Below are 18216 nucleotides of genomic sequence, written 5' to 3'. Positions count from 1 at the left end.
TGAGTGCTCAGGAACCTACATACCAAATTTCATCAAGATACTTAAAAATTTACTCGAGTTATCGTGTTAACCGACGGACGGACGGACATGGCTCAATCAAATTTTTTTTCGATCATGATGATTTTGATATACAGAAGTCTATATCTATCTCGATTCCCTTATACCTGTACAACCAACCGTTATCCAATCAAAGTTAATATGCTCTATGAGCTCTGCTCAACTGAGTATAAAAATAAATGTAAGGCGCGATATACTTCGAAGAGATTTAAGGCCGAGCTTCTCAGCCAATTGAATTTACCTTTGCTTTTTATGACCTAGGTGGCTGCCGCCGCAACGATTCCCAAGGTTTGGGTTTTAAAATAACTTTCAAAACAATTTACACAGAGACTTACTTTTGATACATCTGTCCACGAGCTCACCAGCTTTAATGGGCACTCGGCGTTATCTTTATTTCGCCTTTTTTTCTGTCACTTAGCTGTAATTAGCCGGGTTGCCAATGGCATGTGCGTTGTCAAATGCAACTAAGGCTACGTACCAGTTCAACAATTTTGCACGTAAATGCAACAACAACGATTTGAGCCAGCTAAATCCAAATAGAAGTCTGGTTAAATTAGTGAGTCGGGTAATTTGTTCATTTCTCGTCTTTAGTTTGCACACACTGCCTTTAAAAAACCCACTTTTTCACAAATAGATGTCACTGCTTGACCATTAGCCTTATGTCTAAATTAACACAACAGCGACATCTTTTTGTCATAGCTCATGTATTCAAAAATATTAGAAACTCTGCTTTTTAAGGCTCTCAATGATCTATAGCATTACCGTGTGAGTTGAACGTGTTATGCAGCTAGAAAACTCGTCGGATGATGCGTATAAAAAAATGTAAGGCGCGATAACCTCCGAAAAGATTTAAGGCCGAGCTTCTCCTCGGAATAAACCAGCGGCAGTTATGATAAGATAGGCGACTAAAATATCAAACTGATACAAGGGGTTGTGGGCTTTCCAGCGTAAATTACAGCTCTCCAACCCAATTGTCAACCTCACCTACCTGGCGCGAATCCTGTTTTTTTTTTAGCAGCCGAGGCTCTGGCGACCCTAATTTCCTCATCGATCTAGAGATGGAGGGCGGTATGGCCTAAAAGGTTCTTTGTGGTCATACTAAGTCGTTCCCGAGATGGTCGGGCTAGTACCTTAATGGTGCTTGAAACTGGAACATACCGTATCTATTCCCGGCAAAGGACCATCAATATCGATAACACTCCACAAAACCTTCGGGGAGAGTTCTTATCGCTACAATAACAACAACAACAACAACAACAATATCATCAGGGATAACTACACTTCAAGCTACACAATTCAACCTAACACACTTAAACATACATTTTTATTCAAAAAATATTTAATAACTTACCGCAAAATTTCCTTACGCGTAAAAAATGTGCAGTCCTTTAGGTGCATGTACAATTAAGCAAAATTTTAGAAATCTGTAAATTATTTAAACAAATTACAAAATCTTACCTGGTAGTCGTCCAATTGTTGTTCTGTGAAGGTAGCAACTTTATTACCCATAACGCTTTTGACTATGCGGCCAGTTTTTTTTTTTTTTTGTTTCTTAATTGTTTTCCTCTTTTCAATAACCGATGTTTCACTTTGTCGTTTGACCGTGTTTCACTTGGCTGACTTCTACTGTGTTACTAAACTCTAAACATTTCTAAACATTTCTCAAGAGCCAGCAATTTTACATGCGTTTCTCTTCTTACTTTATGTTTAGCTTACTGTTTGTTGTTTCAACTCTTAGAAAAAAAAACTTCAAAGACAGATACTTTGCATACTTTCCCTGTCGCTTTGTTGCTTTTTTACTCAGCAGGCACATGGAAATTAATTAAGGAGTGTCCTATCTAGCGTCATACAGCAAAATATATGTACATATGTACATATATGTGAAAGTATATAGTATGTATGAAAATATGTTTTTCTTTTCTTATTTCCTCTAAGGCAAGCCCTAGTAAAGTTGATAATTTTGCACTCTACGTTGAGGCAAATGCAGCTTTTACATGGAAGCAAAACTTATTAGCCTTCGGTTTTTCCACGGCATAAAGACTTGGAGTATCTATTAAATTTCTATGGAATCTCATAAGATCTATCGTAATTTAGTTCGACTTTTGTTTTTAATTGAACAAGCGTACCCGGCAGGCACACCGAAAATTGGTTTGCCTTCATTTCAAAATTGAGCGTGCCTTCATTTCTGCGATCTATCTACTTTCTCAGTTAAGAGAGATATTTGTCATGCTGCTGCAAAAATTAAAAAGTTGAATCTTCTTACGTCCCTCTTCTCTCTCTGTTTCATCCCTATCACTCCTCCGTATCTTCCCTCTTTCATTTTCTCTATTTTTAACTCTGCCACTACCACTTTATTCCTCACCAACAATCTCCCTCTATTTGTCTTCATCCCTTTCTCTTCTCTACGTTTCTCTCCTTCCTACCGCCCCCTCCAGAAAGTCCCATTTGTATCTCCATTCCCTGCTTCCACTTTTTTCCTCTACATCAGCCTCTCTGTAAATTTCTTCCTTTTGCCTTTTCTTTCCATCTCCAATCGCTACTTCTATCTTATTTTTCGTGTTCTCTTTTTCACCCCAGGTGCTTTTGTATAAGTATCCCTTTCCCTCTGTCTGGTCTTAACCAACATACCTTGTCAAACCCACATCCTCTTTAATACTCATATTGTTAAAGCACATTCTGGGTTAACTCTGAACCTTTATCTCAGAAATGGTCGCACATATCGAACTTAACCCCCCTTACAAACCATCTACGAAGCTTTACGAATTTGACGAAGCTATTTCTAAATTGAGTTTATTCAATATTGTGTAGTAAAAGCTGTATTTTTTTACATGTATATACATATGCACTTAAACTTTATATGGACTGCTTAGTGCATAACTTTAATTACACTTATGAAATTGTTGCGCATAAAATTAGGACTAAAAAGTGTGTGTTCTCCAATTTAAATTTTGGTATGCGTTATACACTATGACCGAAAAGGTTTGTGCGTCTACTATTTCTCCATACACTACTACTATGTTTAAATGTCGATGGCGTTTTTTAGTCGCAAATGTAGATGTACGAATATACATGTAAGAAAAACACGGTGAAAGTTTCCAACATATCGGCTTAATAAGAAATGTCGAACAAATCGCACTATCCTGGTTCACCTTCCTCAAAGCAAGGGTCTAACTATTAAGCTAAGTCAAGCAAATCGCGCTATTTGTATTTATTAGGCAATTCATATTAGGCTATAAATAAAATTTTTTCGAACATGTCAGCCACAGGTTCCCTTCATGGAAAGAAAAGTCTTACAAATATTAAGCTTGATAAAGAAGTAACCCTGTACCAAATCTCAAGCAAATCTTGGAATAAATGATATTTTTGGGGAAAAGGTCCCTAGTCCTCTACCCGGAAAGAAAAGGTTATCAAAAAATAATGCAGTCAAGGAAGTAGCAAAATTTCAAGCAAATCGCACCATAAATTAAATTTTGTGGATGAGGTCGGCCCTTGATCCGCTTTCCGGAGAGACATGTGTCTCAAATAATAACTCAGTCCAACACACACACAAACTTTCTTCAAAGTCGAGCCAGTTGCTTAGGAGGGGTTGATTCGCAAACACACGTACAGAGGAAATACATATATTACGATTAACATACCAGATAGATATTTTCCCTCCCGAAAATTAGCTTGTGTATATTTCAAAAGTGGTCCTTTCTCCCAATCACTACCTTCACTTTACTCTTTCACTATCTCCCTTTCCATTCTTGTCCTTGTTTTCCCTCTATCTGCCTTTTAATGTCATTCTTTCACACCAGCTCCACTTTTGCTGCTACCTGCGATCTTTATCATTTATTGGATAGCCGCTTCAATTAGAGTCAAATGTATCGCCTATTTACACAAACATTCATATTTATTTTGGTATAAGATGTTGAATAGCTCGCTAGTGCTTCAATATCATGATTTCAACTAGAACTTTGAGGAAGAAGATTTTCAAAAACGAGCTTTATGCGCTTGCTTTCCATTTAATTATCTTATTTTTTAGGGTACTCATAGTTCGTTTCAAGCGAGTTCAAACTGTATTCTTGTATTCGGTATGCAAAACTACCTTCAATTCGCGTGATATATTTATGAGTGTTGTATGACGCACCCACATGCTGTTAACATTCCTATTGCGCTTGGCTGCCTTGTTTTTGTGAACATAACTCTTGGAAACGTGGTGTTTTGCTAGGCATACAGTTATTAGTTGCCAGGTTCGAACCACATCACATCGCAAACCAATTAGCAGTTCACAGAAGTGTCGTTTTTGTTGAAAAATAGTAACTCTTCAGTTGTTTCCATGGTTAAAACATAGGATATACGACGAGTGGCAAACTTTGTGAGGTGCCTACATTTATCAAGAGTTCACATTAAAAGTTATGCTTCATCTGGGACTAGTTTTGTAGGAATATCTTGACAGTGGGCGGCACTAACATTAAGCCAGGATGTGTAAATTACCCACGGACTAGATTTACAAGTATGAAATATTAATGACCAAGCCGCATTTGTTGGAAAGTGTCTGCCAGAACGTGGAAGGATGCTGAGAATTTTTACGAACTTTTTTTTTAATTTTTGTTGGTAATTTCACATAGTTTATTTGGCATCAGTGATACATATGTATGATGTACTTAACTCCGTAATAAATATTATTAAATGCATTTTCTTCTGTTTCTTTTGTTCTTCCAACACTGTATTTACTTATTTGTATATAGTAAAAAATTAATTATTGAATTCCAATATTGTCGCTGAATTTCCTCAGAATTATGTTGATTTACCTTGTTTCCGATGTGAAAAATAAATTGCCAACAAAGTGATGGGTGCGTATTTTAATCGTATCTGTACACATCCTGACCATCAGGTGCCACTAACCATCCATAAATAAGCTGAGCGCTTGACATGTCTGTTTAATATATTTGCACAAGTGACTATCGGGCTTCGGATCCAAGTCGACCAATGTTATTTTGGTGAGAAAGAGTTTGTTGTGGGGCGGAATTTCCACCAAATACTTGAATAACGGTGACTTCGTCAAGTGGCTGCATAAAATGAAGAAGAAGAAAAAAAATGAATTTAAATATGCCATTAATTACGCATTGGTCGGGTAACTGTATATGATTATTGAACCACTTACGTTGACTGCATACTCGCCAATTCTTGATTGCACATTGAAATTTCCTGGAATGCCAACATAATCGAGCAATCCAATGCTGTGGCGCCCAACAGATATGCCTCCGGTGGCTCCAGCTTCATTTCAAGTGGTTGGTTGTATGATCGACTTCGCAGCAGCAGAGCTCTTAAAGCATCGTATGACCTTTCTGACTTATGAGCATAGCCGGTAGCTTGTAGAGCGGGCATGTTGTCCTGCAAGTTAAAAGCGGAGGAAAAGATGAAATGAACGGAAGATGGATTGTATGCGAGAAATGCGACAAAAATGTCACTTGAATATAGCGAATGAAAATATTGACGTGATTGTGAAAAAGTAAATTAAACCAAAAGCGACAGCCAAAAGCCGAAGTTGACATGCCGTCCAAAAAAAATCGTTGGCCAAAGGACACACAAAATAAGCTGCATGTGTAAATATGCAGACATTTACATATTTATTTGATTTAATTGCGCTGGTAACAAGTTCGTTGAAACTTTTCATTTACCGTTCTTTTGGCTAGTATCCAAGTGAAAATTGCATGCAATATAAGATTGTGTGTTTCTTATAATTAATCCATGAATTGGACTAGGGGTATGACGTCTGGACGTTGGAAAAGGGGCCGAATTGAATACTAAGCGGCTAAGAAAGAGAAGAGAAGAGAAGAGAAAAGAAGAGAGGAGAGGAGAGGAGAGGAGAGGAGAGGAGAGGAGAAGAGAAAAGAAGAAGAATGGGATTATGGACATTATTTCGGTCGGGAAAGACTCTACATGAGGCGGTTAGATAATTAAGCCTTAGACATCTTACAAACATGTATAACCTTTAACTATGGTGTGATGTATTCTGGGGCGTAAACGTTGTATAAAAGGGTGCCCGTTATTAAACGGTTTTATTTAGCTTGACTTTACAGGCCGGCTGCACGGCCATTGTGAACGAATTTTGTAAATGAAATTTAAGTAACTTCCCGATAAGCTACAAGCTTGAAACTTGGAATATAGTTCAGATCCCGATGACAGTGCAATATATAAGTAACAAAAACTCCGATAGGTGGCGCATGGAGCGAAATATTTCACAAAATAGCAATTGTGGTCCTATTTGTTTCACATTTGGAACACATATGAAAAAATCGCCCCTAGGTGGCGCCAGGATCGAGGTATTCAAAAAAATCGTATTTGTGGTCCGACTTGGCTCATATCTGGAACACAGAATACATACTAGAATAGAAAAAGACCGTGACGCAAGGATCGAGATATTAAATGAAAATCGTATTTGTGGTCCGATCGGGCTCATATTTGAAACACATAATACATACATGAATAGAAAGCGGCCTGTGAAAAAAATCGCCGCTAGGTGGCGCAAAGACCGAGATATTCAAAAAAATCGTATTTGTGGTCCGATTTGGCTCATATTTGGAACAAATATTACATACAGTCTGGTAGAAGTGGCATTAAAATATTTTGTAGTTCGAGGAGGGACAAGCATACGTGGCGCAGAGTCGAGTAAAGTCTATGTATTGAGGACTTAGATTGTAACAAATTGTCAGGAAAGAGTCCGTGTAATAATGAGTCACTAAATGAACTAAATAGAGAAATAATAGGCAATTAAATAGAGACTAAAAACTTGAAAATAAAATAATTAAAAAAAAAAATTTTTAGGTAGGTCCTAAGTACTAGTCATCACACTCCTCATCAATCTAGGGCGTTCATCAGACAGTTAAATAAAACCGTTGGACGCGTCAAATTTCTATTGATAGTCATATATAAGACCAGCTCAACCTTAATAAGGTTATGCTACGCCTCACATTTTTAGAAATTTCACGCGCCCAACGCTTTTATTTAATTGTCAGATCAACGCCCTAGATTGATGAGGAGTGTGATGACTGTACTAGTCACCTAGGTCAAGTAGGACCTACCCAATTATTGTCTAGCTTTTAGTATTATTATTACATCATGTAAGTATTGTTTTCAATAAAACCGTTTAACTTAAATTTTTTTTTTTTTTTATTATTTTATTTTAAAGAATAAAGTCATACCCCTAATGGAGGTACATTTATAAGTATATGTATGCACACTTGCGAATAAAATACTTGCAGCAAAAATAACTAACAAATTTTATGAGTTGTATTTCTCTTTTATCTAACGTTGCGTGTAATTGGTGAGTTTTTAACAAAAAAATGCAGTTTATTTCGTTAGTTAAAATAAAAGTTTTAAGGTTACTTTCAGCTTTTTTTTTAGCTCAGATTTAATTTCTCATAAGTTAAACTCAAACTTTTTTTTAACAAATTTTAAAATAAATTGAGAGTGACAAAGTAAACCTGCCGGTCTGCAAGGGTTCAGGAGGTTATTAATAAACAACAAAAGAAGGTGTGAGTACCAAGTATACGTGAAGTTCGATGTGTAAACGTAAAGGTGCAGGTCTAGAAAACCAATGTTTTTAAATAAAGTAGAGCTCTTCAGCAGTTGAGGTTAGACCATGGTAGAGGTAGCCTTAACTTAAACTTCGAATTTTTTGAGAAGGGCTTTGTCGTTGTTGTTGTTGTTGTTGTAGCGATTAGTTACTCCCCGAAGGCTTTGGGGAGTGTTATCGATGTGATGGTCCTTTGTCGGATACAGATCCGATACGCTCCGGTAACACAGCACCATTAAGGTGCTGGCCCGACCATCTCGGGAACGATTTATATGGCCACATTAAACCTTCAGGCCATACCTCCCTCCCCACCCCCAAGTTCCATGAGGAGCTTGGGGTCGCCAGAGCCTCGTCTGTTAGTGAAACGGGATTCGCCGCTCGAAGGTGAGGTTGACAATTGGGTTGGAGAAGCTATATATTGCGCTACACAACCCCTTGAGCTTTGTCGTCTTCTTATTGGTAACAATGGATACCAACAAGTTATTGAGTTGTTAACAAATAAATACCACGCCTATAATAAGTAAGTTTTCGATAGGAATATGATTTCTTTTTTATAACAAATCTATAACATTTCGATAGCGCGCCGATAACAAATTGATAAGGTCCTGATAACATCTCCAAAATTTTTCAATTAAAAAATAAATGAATAAAGGTAAGGCATGAAAACCTCCGAGGTGATTCTGAGCCGATCTTCTCTTCCAATTTGCGGCGTGCTCCTTTTAATTTTTCCTACAAATTGGCAGGACGGGACCTACATGTTTTATGCCGACTCCGAAAGGAAAGCTTCGCAGATGGGTTTTCACTAAAAAGCTATTCATGGCAGAAATACACTCGGACACTGCCAAATTTTCAATAACAAAGCGATAACTAAGCGATAGCGTTTCGATAGTAAATCGACAACTTTTCTATAAAAAATCTTAAACTTTTTAACAACAAATAGATAACTTTTCCATAACAATGCAAGTTATAGATTGATAGCAAATCTATAATTTTTCGATAGCAAACCGATAGATTTTCGATAACGAATTGATAACACGCCGATAACTTATTGGTTAAACTCAGATGTCAAGTCGATAACTTCTTTAAAACATACCGATAACTTTTCGATATTTAATCAACAAATTTTCGTTGATAAACAAAATATAAAAAAAAAAAAAATTTATGTAAGGCGCGATAACCTCCGAAGAGATCTAAGGTCGAGCTTCTCTTCCAATTTGCGTCGTACTCCTCTTGATTTTCCCTACAAATTGGCCGGACGGGACCTACATGCTTTATGCCGACTCCGAACGGCATCTGCAAGGCAGATGAGTTTTCACTGAGAACTTTTCATGGCAGAAATACACCCGGAGCGCTTGCCAAACACTGCCGAGGGGCGACCCCGCTTAGAAAAATTTTCTTCTAATTTAAAAACCGTATTTCTAAAATTTTAGATGTTGCTTTGTCCGGGGTGCGAACCCAGGGCATACGGTGTGGTAGGCGGAGCACGCTACCATCACACCACGGTGGCTACCCTCGATAAATAATCGATAACTAGCCGATAAAATTTGTTATCGGAAGCAAATTCATAACATTTCGATAACAAATCGATAACTCGTCGATTGCACACCTGTGGCAAACCTTTCCATCCCTAACCTTTCTTTTCCTTTTTGTTCCTTTCGTCTATTTTTCGTTCTCACTTTTCCTTTCCTTTCATTTCCTTACAATTGAAATAAACAAAGCAATTACTGATAATTTTTTTTTAAATAATTTGTGCTGCTTTTCTTTTACTCGCCAGTGTATGCGTACTAGGCCGGGTCGATTTGTGGGGAGGCAAAAAAATCACCCATTGCTCTGTGAAAATCATATTCTAGGGATCAAAATAAGAAACTTTGCCGAAGGAACCATACCTCTAAAACGTATTCTGATGTCCCCCTTTGGGTCGTAGGGGCAAATTTTGAAAAATCCCACTTTAAAATGCCTTTGTTTTTTCTTTTTGGAGTTTATTTTTCTCTTTAGAAATTTATTTAGTCAGAACATATGTAAATGAAAAAATGAATTTAACTTAGTAATAGAAAAGAAATTAAAAAAAAATAATTAGAAATTAGCGTTTTTACAACCCCCTTTTAAAACCAAGGCATCACTGTGACACAATTGCAGATCGTAAAATTGCTTGTGTTGTTTTTTTTAAGCCACCACAAGACACAGCAGGTAGAATTGAAATTGCCCCTACCCAATAGTTCGACCCAAAGGGTGGGGGATATCAGAATTCGTTTTAGAGGTATGGTTCCTTCGGCAAAGTTTCTTATTTTGATCCCTAGAATACGATTTTCACAGAGCAATGAGCGATTTTTAAATCGACCCGCCCTAATGTGTACGCATATTTAATAATCTTATAAATTCTGGTTTTACCACACAAAGTTGCATATTTATTTTGATTTGTTTTTTTTTTTTTTTAAATTCCTCACTCATGCGTTTATTGTTGTGAGGTTGCTCTTTACTTTGTAGTCATATTTAATTTCATTTTAGTCTTTCTGTTTTTCACTTTGGTTACGTCGCTTTGTGCTTTGCGTTGACTGAAAAATCAGCCAACTCGTTAAAAGTAAATTCCACATTGGATATTCACAGTGTTGTTCTTCACATTTCATAAGGCACTCGAGTAAACAAATGCACGCCAGCATACAAACAAATACATACATACAAACAAACACTGCTACATTTATACTTTTTAACTTAAAATCTACACATTTTCTCACCTTGGCCAACAATTGTAGTTGCAAAATTTTTTGTAGGACACAATTTTTCGGTAAGCACAGCATTTCCACTTCAGTGATTTGTGCTTGCGAAATTGTCTCCAGTGTTGGAGCAACAGCAGCAGCAGTTGTTGTTGCTTTAGTTGTCGTCGTCGCCGGTGTTAAATCTTTCGAAGTCATTTGTGCAGCAGCTTTGAGCGTTGTGAGGGCGCTTTCTGCTCGATTTGTTGGCATTACATTACTTTCTTTGATCTGCTCTTCCTGCATCCTTGCAACCGTTAATTTCCTACGAGACGAAATTGAGCTTAAGTGTGGCTGACCAACGACAGTTTCGCTTGTTTCAGCAACATCAGTAGCGTCATCACCTTTTACAACAATGTTGCTAAGCTCTTTACTCGTGTTGTTGTTGTTGTTGCCGCTGTTAGCTGTGTAGTCCTTCAGCAGGCACGCCACCACTAAATCCTTTAAAAGCTCTATTTGGTCGCTGTTGCACATTTTTCGGCATTATTCACATTTTATTGCCCGTTTGTTGTTGTTATTGTTGTTTGATAGTTGTTGTTTTTTTATTTTGTTTTTATTGTTGTTAAATAGTGTAGTTTACGTTACAATGTCATGTTATTTTATTGAAGTTGGATATGCCACGTTGACGACAGCCAGTGCCCGGTTCATATGGCGCAAAACAAAAGTTGTTATTGTTGTTGGCAGTCCATCGAGGGAAATGACGAATGCAATGGCAAGTTGTAAGTGGCAAGTGATGAGGGACGTGTGCAGCATATGATGCAAGAGAAAAATGTTTTAAAATATTTATTTAGAGTAGAGACGAAAAATGGTTGAATAAATAAATAAATTGTTTAGTTTGTGTTATTTATATATTGAAGTAACTCTTTTTATTTCACTCGAGCACAAAGTATTAAATAAATGAAATGAAAGCAAAATGAACATTTCAAGTCCCGTTAGTGTCCAAATGCATGTGCACAGTCGATCTTCTATTGTGAACGCAATCAACTGCAGCAAATGTAATTGTTAAACTTGGAATTGTTTTATTTATTCACAGTTTGATGCAAAAAAAAAAAAAAACAAAACAGAACAGACTTTAAAAACTCAAAGATCCATTGTTTCACTTCGTAGAGAATTTATAGATTTATATGGTAGGAGCGACGAAAGAAGAGGTTAAGTCCTGGGGGGCTGTAAGCACAATGTTTTCCAAATGCTAGGCAGGACTGCATTATTTGTATGTTTGTCACTTTGAAAAAATGCATACACGAAAACGCTGAAAGGGCGACTTTATAGGAGCAACGTGATTTTTCCGTCGTAGTGATTTTAGTAATTGCTTGCGACTGAACAGTTATAGAAGCGTTATATGTATGGTCTAATTCGAGTTATAATTCAATTAATCTATGACTTACGCTGGTATATATTGCTACATTTTGCAGTAAACTGCTTAAGAGACAGTTAGGCCAACGCCTTCTCTAGCAGTTTTCTTACTTACAGTTCGTTGATTCATATTGTCGTGGCCCGAGCAAGAACGCTTACATAGCCTTTGCTGCCAGATGTAATGAAACTTTTTCGCGGCAAAAATTACGTTGTCATTGCTTCTTATAATTATTCGCAACTAATTGTGTCTGTGAGAAAGGCTGTCCTAATGTGATAACCATTATTGGTGATTTTGTCGCACCGGTACGTGAAAATTTTTCAACTTAGTCATGATATCTAAGACGACATCACAACACACAACTGCTTGAATCAGACCCGCCTCCGTAAAATTATACCGGCAAGAAATTCCTAAGACATATTTACATTAAATCAGCCAATATCTTGTTCAACGCACTTCAAATAAGTTGAAGTCCAATACTGCAGAATGTCAAATGCCTATCCGGCGTTTGGACGTAATCTCGAATACTCTCTATGAGTTTTGCCTTCAATAGCAGGTCACCCGACGTGAGCGGTGTCATTCATTCAGTAGCCTTGTGAGAGTACAATTCTATGGCTGGAAGAGATATACACGGTAAGTATCTTTCACGCCTATATTCCTTAAGACAAAAAGAGGAGCATTAGTGTCATATTCATATCAAAAGCGCGAGGATATTAAGAATACGCAAAAGACTACATGACCATTAACTCCAGAAATAAAATAGTACGCACTGGCAGCCTTTTTAGATATGAAAGAGTAAGTTCGACCCAATTCCTGTTAGAAAATAAGATAAAGCAAGCTAACAGTGGTTTGTTAACAACACCCTGCTATGTATGAAGAGGGACAGAACTCACGGAAATAAATCCTAGGAATAACTGTCAGCTTACGTAGCCTTATGCGCTAGGCTTGCACGATGAGAGAATGGAAATCCGAGATGGGGACGAACAACGAAGAAATTTCCACGAATTATGTTTATAAATTTGGACAGTTTTATAATACCGAAATTAGAGAACATGGCAAAATACTCTGTAAAGGATATCAGCATAATTATCGACCACTTTCTTCCGGTAAATGGACCAGGGACCGAGACCGAGACTGGGACTAGGACTTGGAATTGGACTTGGTCTTGAGCTGAGACTGTAACTGGAACTGGGAGTGGAAATAAGGGATTGATAAAAATGACAAAAAATGGAGAGCAGGAAAAAGAGGGAAGGAGAAAGAGCCTAAGAAAGAGATAGAGATAAAGTTAGACGAAGCTAGAGAGAAGTGAAGATGGAGAGGAGGTAAAAACTTCTTAAAACTTATGCAGATAAGTCAAAGTTAGCGAAGAACATCGTCTGCCGGGTCTGCTAGTTATCTATATATATAAAAAGAAGTGTACATTTTGATTGTCGCTCCATAACTCGAGAACGGCTCGACAGATTGCCATGAAATTTTTAGGAAAGATACAGGAAGGAGAGATGCTAGTTAGTTGATTTTGAAATCCCAAATCGGTTTAGCCATATATGTATATATATAAATCAAATTCTGTGTGTGTGTGTTCGCTATGGAAACGTATTTCCCACACATCAATCATCAACGGGAAGGTTTTAGGCTAAAAATAATTTCGATATATAAAAGGAGCGTGGCACCTCCCATACAAATGGAATCTTTGGTACTGCATACCTTTGAAGGTATACATGCCAGAACATTGAAATTCAATGGGGAGTTATATGAGGTCAATCCCTAACACCACCAAGAAAATGCGGAATTTGGAGAAAGGGGGCGTGCCACTTCCCATAAATAATGGAATCTTTAGAAATGCATAACTTTGAAGGTATACATGCCAGAACATTGAAATTCAGTAAGGAGTTATTTGAGGTCAATCCTTAACACCACCAAGAAAATATGGAATTGGGAAAAAGGGGGCGTGGCACCGCCCATACAAATGGAATATATTATACTGCATATATCTGGATAATGGTAGGATAATTAAAATTGGTAAGAAGCTATGTGACGTTAAGTCCTAAAACCTCCAGTAAAATGTGGAATGGGGAAAAACTATGGCTGCCGTACAAACTTCCGTTATTTTAACACCTAAAGTTTGACTGCATTTTTGAGTTTAGCTGTTATGCCTTTTGGACGTTTAGTAATCTGCCGCTGTTAAACAAATTGTTTAGCTTCAGTCTTTCTACATCTTCTATAAAAATCAAATTCTGTGTGTGTGTTCCCTATGAAAACGTGTTTGCTATACTACGATCATCACCAAATTTTGGCTCGAGGTTCCTTCGATCAAGACGAAAGTTTTTCATATTTCAGAATTAAGAATTTTAAATTTAAATGTTTTTGTTTTTTGGCTATGCGAAAGAACTATCTTAGCTCCCAAGAATGATCATGTTAACAAAATCAATGATCGCTTTCAAAATCAATTTCCTGGTGAAGTGACGAAATATAAATCGATCGACACAGTTATAGATGAAGATAAAATTGTGAATTATCCAAATGAATTTCTATACTCCTTAAAACCAAAAGGAATGCCTATGCATATATCAACTTTGAAAATTGGCTCACCAGTCATGCTTCTTCGGAATGTAATCAAAGCAACAATCATCAGCGGTAAAAGCAATACAATAATATAAAATAAGATACAATAAGATACAAGAATAAAATGTTTTAACAGAAAATTTCACCAAATATGCGTACAAAATTCAATTCAATTTACAGAACAATAAATTAAATTATCAACAAACAAAACAGAAAAAATAACGCAACATCCATTCGATCTCGGGCGTTACAACGTGCGCCTGGTAAAGCTTGTTATATATACAAGGCATTTTTCTGAAACAAACTTGTCTCCTATGATACAAGTTCCTTCCATAATAGTAGTGGACATACAAAGGAATAAAAAATAATAATTCAAATCTCACTACTGGGAGAAAAGGGTTTGAAGAAATTTATATAGTATAATCGAAACATTTGTCGCCTTGTCCGTCCTGATGTTACGTTGTTTAAATTGTTCCCCAAATATCGAATAAATTAAAAAATAATAAGATTATATGGTAATTCTAAGTGGCAATCCCACTTAGGAGTATTTTTGTCTATTTTGTACAACCACTTACCCGGGAAATAGATTTTCAATCAACTCTTCATACGCATATATTTCTCCATCATAAACTAATATTCCATTACGAAATATGCGCAAATTATTTTGTGGGCATTGCAACAGCGCACCGATTGCAGCCAACATTTCCGAAGGAATTCTATTAATATATCAAAAACAAATACTTCAAAATAAGAAAGAAAAAATGTAATACCAAATTACTTATTATAATGAAGTATAACAAAATATTTGCTTGCGAAAATAAAACTTTTCAACATAATTTAGCAATCAAAAGCCGCTTATGTGCGTGCATATTTATTTCATAAATTTTGTTTTTAGAAATCAGAAACTTTAAGCAAACAAAAAAGTGAAGAAAAAATGCCAGCAGATGGCGCACAACTTACCCGGAAAACATTGCCAGCGGGCAATAAGAACTTCGCCTGTTGATTTTACCTGCCTGCAGCTGCGTCACAAATAAAAATAAAAATAAATTTAATAAATGAAATAAAACAGGAACGCAAATAAAAGTTGAACAAAACGATGCAACAGGAAGATAAAAACAAGAAAAAAAACAAATAGAACAGGAATTTATTTGCGGTTCAAAGACTGAATTTGCATAAGAAATACTTTATAGCAGCGCAGCTCAGCAAAATCGCTTTTGGCAGCGCAATAAAACACTGCATATTCAATGAAAATTCGTGCGCTACACCAACAAACAAACGCAGTATAAATAATAAACGTGCAATGCCGGAGGCGAATGAGTGATGACAGCACAAAATGTTACTCATACCACGTGGCAGCCAATGGCTGTGTTGAGCAATTGCGCGAAATGAAAAAAAGAAGAGGATTCGTGAAATAACGGAATTGTTTGTCGACATTGCTGCGGTATGCTGGTATTGTGTGTGAAGAGAAGTATAATATTATTATGCATTATTCTTATTCTACTTTTATGCAATTCGTTCTTTCATTGCTGATTTATATTACTTGCTTTATATTGAGTAACAATTTTGAGTGTCTGCCTATTTTGGACGCAATAGTAGCGATTTTTAAGTAATTTTCTATTGAGAAGTGAAGGAAAAGAAATTCCGATATGTGACGCATAGATCAACACATTTAGAAACTTATAAAATTTCTGCGATAGAATGCTGCATTCTTGAAACTTCTGAGCAAATCTCCGGTAAGATAGATACATAAAACTTAAAAAACTGTTCAGAACTTGGTGGCACTGCAGCATGCAGTATAAAAGAAAGACGTGAGTACCAAGTAATCGTAAAGTTCGATGCGTAAACATACGGGAGTACGTCTAGAAAACTTATGTTTTTAAATTGACTCAAGCTAGCCCAGGAGCTAAAATTTAACCAGGACAGAGGAAGTTTAAACATTGTTACCAAGTAACACGATGATAAAAAATACACCTCTTTTCGATAGCAAATCGACAACTTTTCGATTAACAAATCGTTAAGAAATTGATAGCTTGCCGATAACAAATCTACAACTTTTTGATAGCACTTAACTATCCGATAACAAATCTATAACTTATGATTAATACCTTTTGGTAATGTAACAGTTACCTTTCGATAAATAACCGATAACTCTTTGATAAAGAATCGATAGATTTTCGAAAACAATTCGAGAAATTTTTAGTAACATATCGATAACCTATCGGTAACATTTTCGAATTGTGTTATTGAAAATTTTTCGATTTGTTTTTGAAAAGTTGGCGATTTACTATCGAAAAATTTCCGATTCTTTATCGATGACACTTCGATAGCAAACCGATAAAGAGGCGATAAATTTGGATTTATACATTTTTGTATGGATAGGCGACTGGCGTTTAATGGTAAAGTGCTCCGCCTACCCCACCGAAGGTCTTGGTTTCAACTCCCGGTAAAAGCAACATCAGCTCCTCTCCTCTCCTCTCCACTCCTCTCCTCTCCTTTCCTTGCTTGATTTTGCTCATATCTATAAACTCTACCACATTCTGTATTCCTCCCCACACCAAAACAATCCCACACACAACGCATACATTTACATACATTGTATATTCCCCCATGTAGGATACCACTTACACGGATTGCGCTTTTGTTTACATTCTGCATTTCCTTATAACCTGCAAATTTTGAGAGTATTTCAGAACCTACAACACCGACTAAAAAAATACGCTAGATGGCGTAAGGAAATATTTGGAAAATTAGTTACACAGCAAAAAATTTTAGTTTATTTTTTTAACCTAGCAAAGTTTATTGGTATTTTTATACTAAGCTGAACAGAGCTAACAGAGTATATTATTTCTGTTCGCATAACGGTACCCCGTAACGGCATAAACTAATCGAGATAGATATAGATTTCTATATATCAAAATGATCTGGGCTAAAGAAGAAATTCATTTAGCCATGTCCGTCCGTCCATCCGCCCGTCGATCTGTCCGGTAACACGATAACTGGAGTAAATTTTAAGGTATTTTCATGAAATTTGGTATGTAAGTTCCTCGGCACTCATCTCAGGTCTCTATTTAAAATGAAAGAAATCGGACTATAACCACGCCCACTTTTTCGATATCTAAAATTTCGAAAAACCGAAAGAGTGCGATAATTCGTTACCAAAGACGGACAAAGCGATGAAACTTGGTAGGTGCGTTGACCTTACGACGCAATATACAAATTTAGCAAAATTTTGGACAATAGGCGTGGCACCGCCAACTTTTAAAAGAAGTTAATTTAAAAGTTTTGCAAGCTGTAATTTGGCAGTCGTTGAAGATATCGTTATGAAATTCGGCAGGACCGTTACACCTATTACTACATGTGTTCTTAATAAAAATTAACAAAATCGGATGACGAACACGCCAATTAAAAAAAAGGAAATTAAAAGTCAAATATTAACAAAAAATTGAATATCTTTACAGTATGTAAAAAAATTGTGTCAATATTCAACTCCAGTAATGATATGGTGCAAAAAAATACAAAAAGAAAAGAAAGGACGTGGCTCCGCCCTTTTTCATTTAATTTGTCTAGAATGCTTTTAATGCCATAAGTCGAGGAAAAATTTACCAATCCTTGTGAAATTTGGTAGGGGCATAACTTCTATGAAGATAACAACTTTCTGTTAAAATGGACGAAATCGGTTGAAGCCACGCCCAGTGTTTATACACAGTCGACCTTCTGTCCTTCCGCTCGGCCGTTAGCAAGATAACTTGAGCAAAAATCGGTATATCTTTACTAAACTTAGTTCACGTACTTATCTGAACTCATTTTATCATGGTAATAAAAATGGACGAAATCAGACTATGACTTTTTCGATATCGAAAATTTCGAAAAATGAAAAAATTCTATACCAAATACGAAAGAAGGGATGAAACATGATTAGATTCGTTTTTTGACGC

General features: G+C 36.5%; 2 protein-coding genes across 7 annotated transcripts in view; both read right to left on the bottom strand.

Moving 5' to 3' along the window:
* Positions 1 to 3806, bottom strand: part of Cib2 (Calcium and integrin binding family member 2) — a 41731-nt gene extending 37925 nt beyond the window's left edge. Inside the window, exons 1-4 of the mRNA XM_067775284.1 lie at positions 3768 to 3806; positions 1774 to 1895; positions 1516 to 1691; positions 1409 to 1443 (exon numbers count right to left, since the gene is read on the bottom strand). Coding sequence (XP_067631385.1) covers positions 1409 to 1443; positions 1516 to 1566 — 86 coding nt within the window. The 5' untranslated portion in view covers positions 1567 to 1691; positions 1774 to 1895; positions 3768 to 3806. The remainder of the gene's footprint in view (positions 1 to 1408; positions 1444 to 1515; positions 1692 to 1773; positions 1896 to 3767) is intronic.
* Positions 3807 to 4570: 764 nt separating this feature from the next.
* The window catches only part of Ipk1 (Inositol phosphate kinase 1), a 397587-nt gene continuing 383941 nt past the window's right edge, over positions 4571 to 18216 (bottom strand). For 3 of the 6 annotated variants that reach the window (XM_067775279.1, XM_067775278.1, XM_067775277.1), the window contains 5 exons: positions 15242 to 15300; positions 14857 to 14997; positions 10351 to 10831; positions 5204 to 5433; positions 4582 to 5108 (listed from right to left, as the gene is read on the bottom strand). In XM_067775279.1, the coding sequence (XP_067631380.1) occupies positions 4940 to 5108; positions 5204 to 5433; positions 10351 to 10831; positions 14857 to 14997; positions 15242 to 15300 (1080 nt within the window). In that variant the 3' untranslated portion in view covers positions 4582 to 4939. Of the gene's footprint in view, positions 5109 to 5203; positions 5434 to 10350; positions 10832 to 14856; positions 14998 to 15241; positions 15301 to 18216 lie in introns of all 6 variants that reach the window. The other 3 variants (XM_067775283.1, XM_067775281.1, XM_067775282.1) reach the window with 3 other exon arrangements.

Source organism: Eurosta solidaginis, chromosome 3 (genome assembly GCF_040869045.1).
Source record: "Eurosta solidaginis isolate ZX-2024a chromosome 3, ASM4086904v1, whole genome shotgun sequence".
In the NCBI taxonomy this organism is placed as follows: domain Eukaryota; kingdom Metazoa; phylum Arthropoda; class Insecta; order Diptera; family Tephritidae; genus Eurosta; species Eurosta solidaginis.
This window is presented reverse-complemented; position numbering and strand designations above follow the sequence as displayed.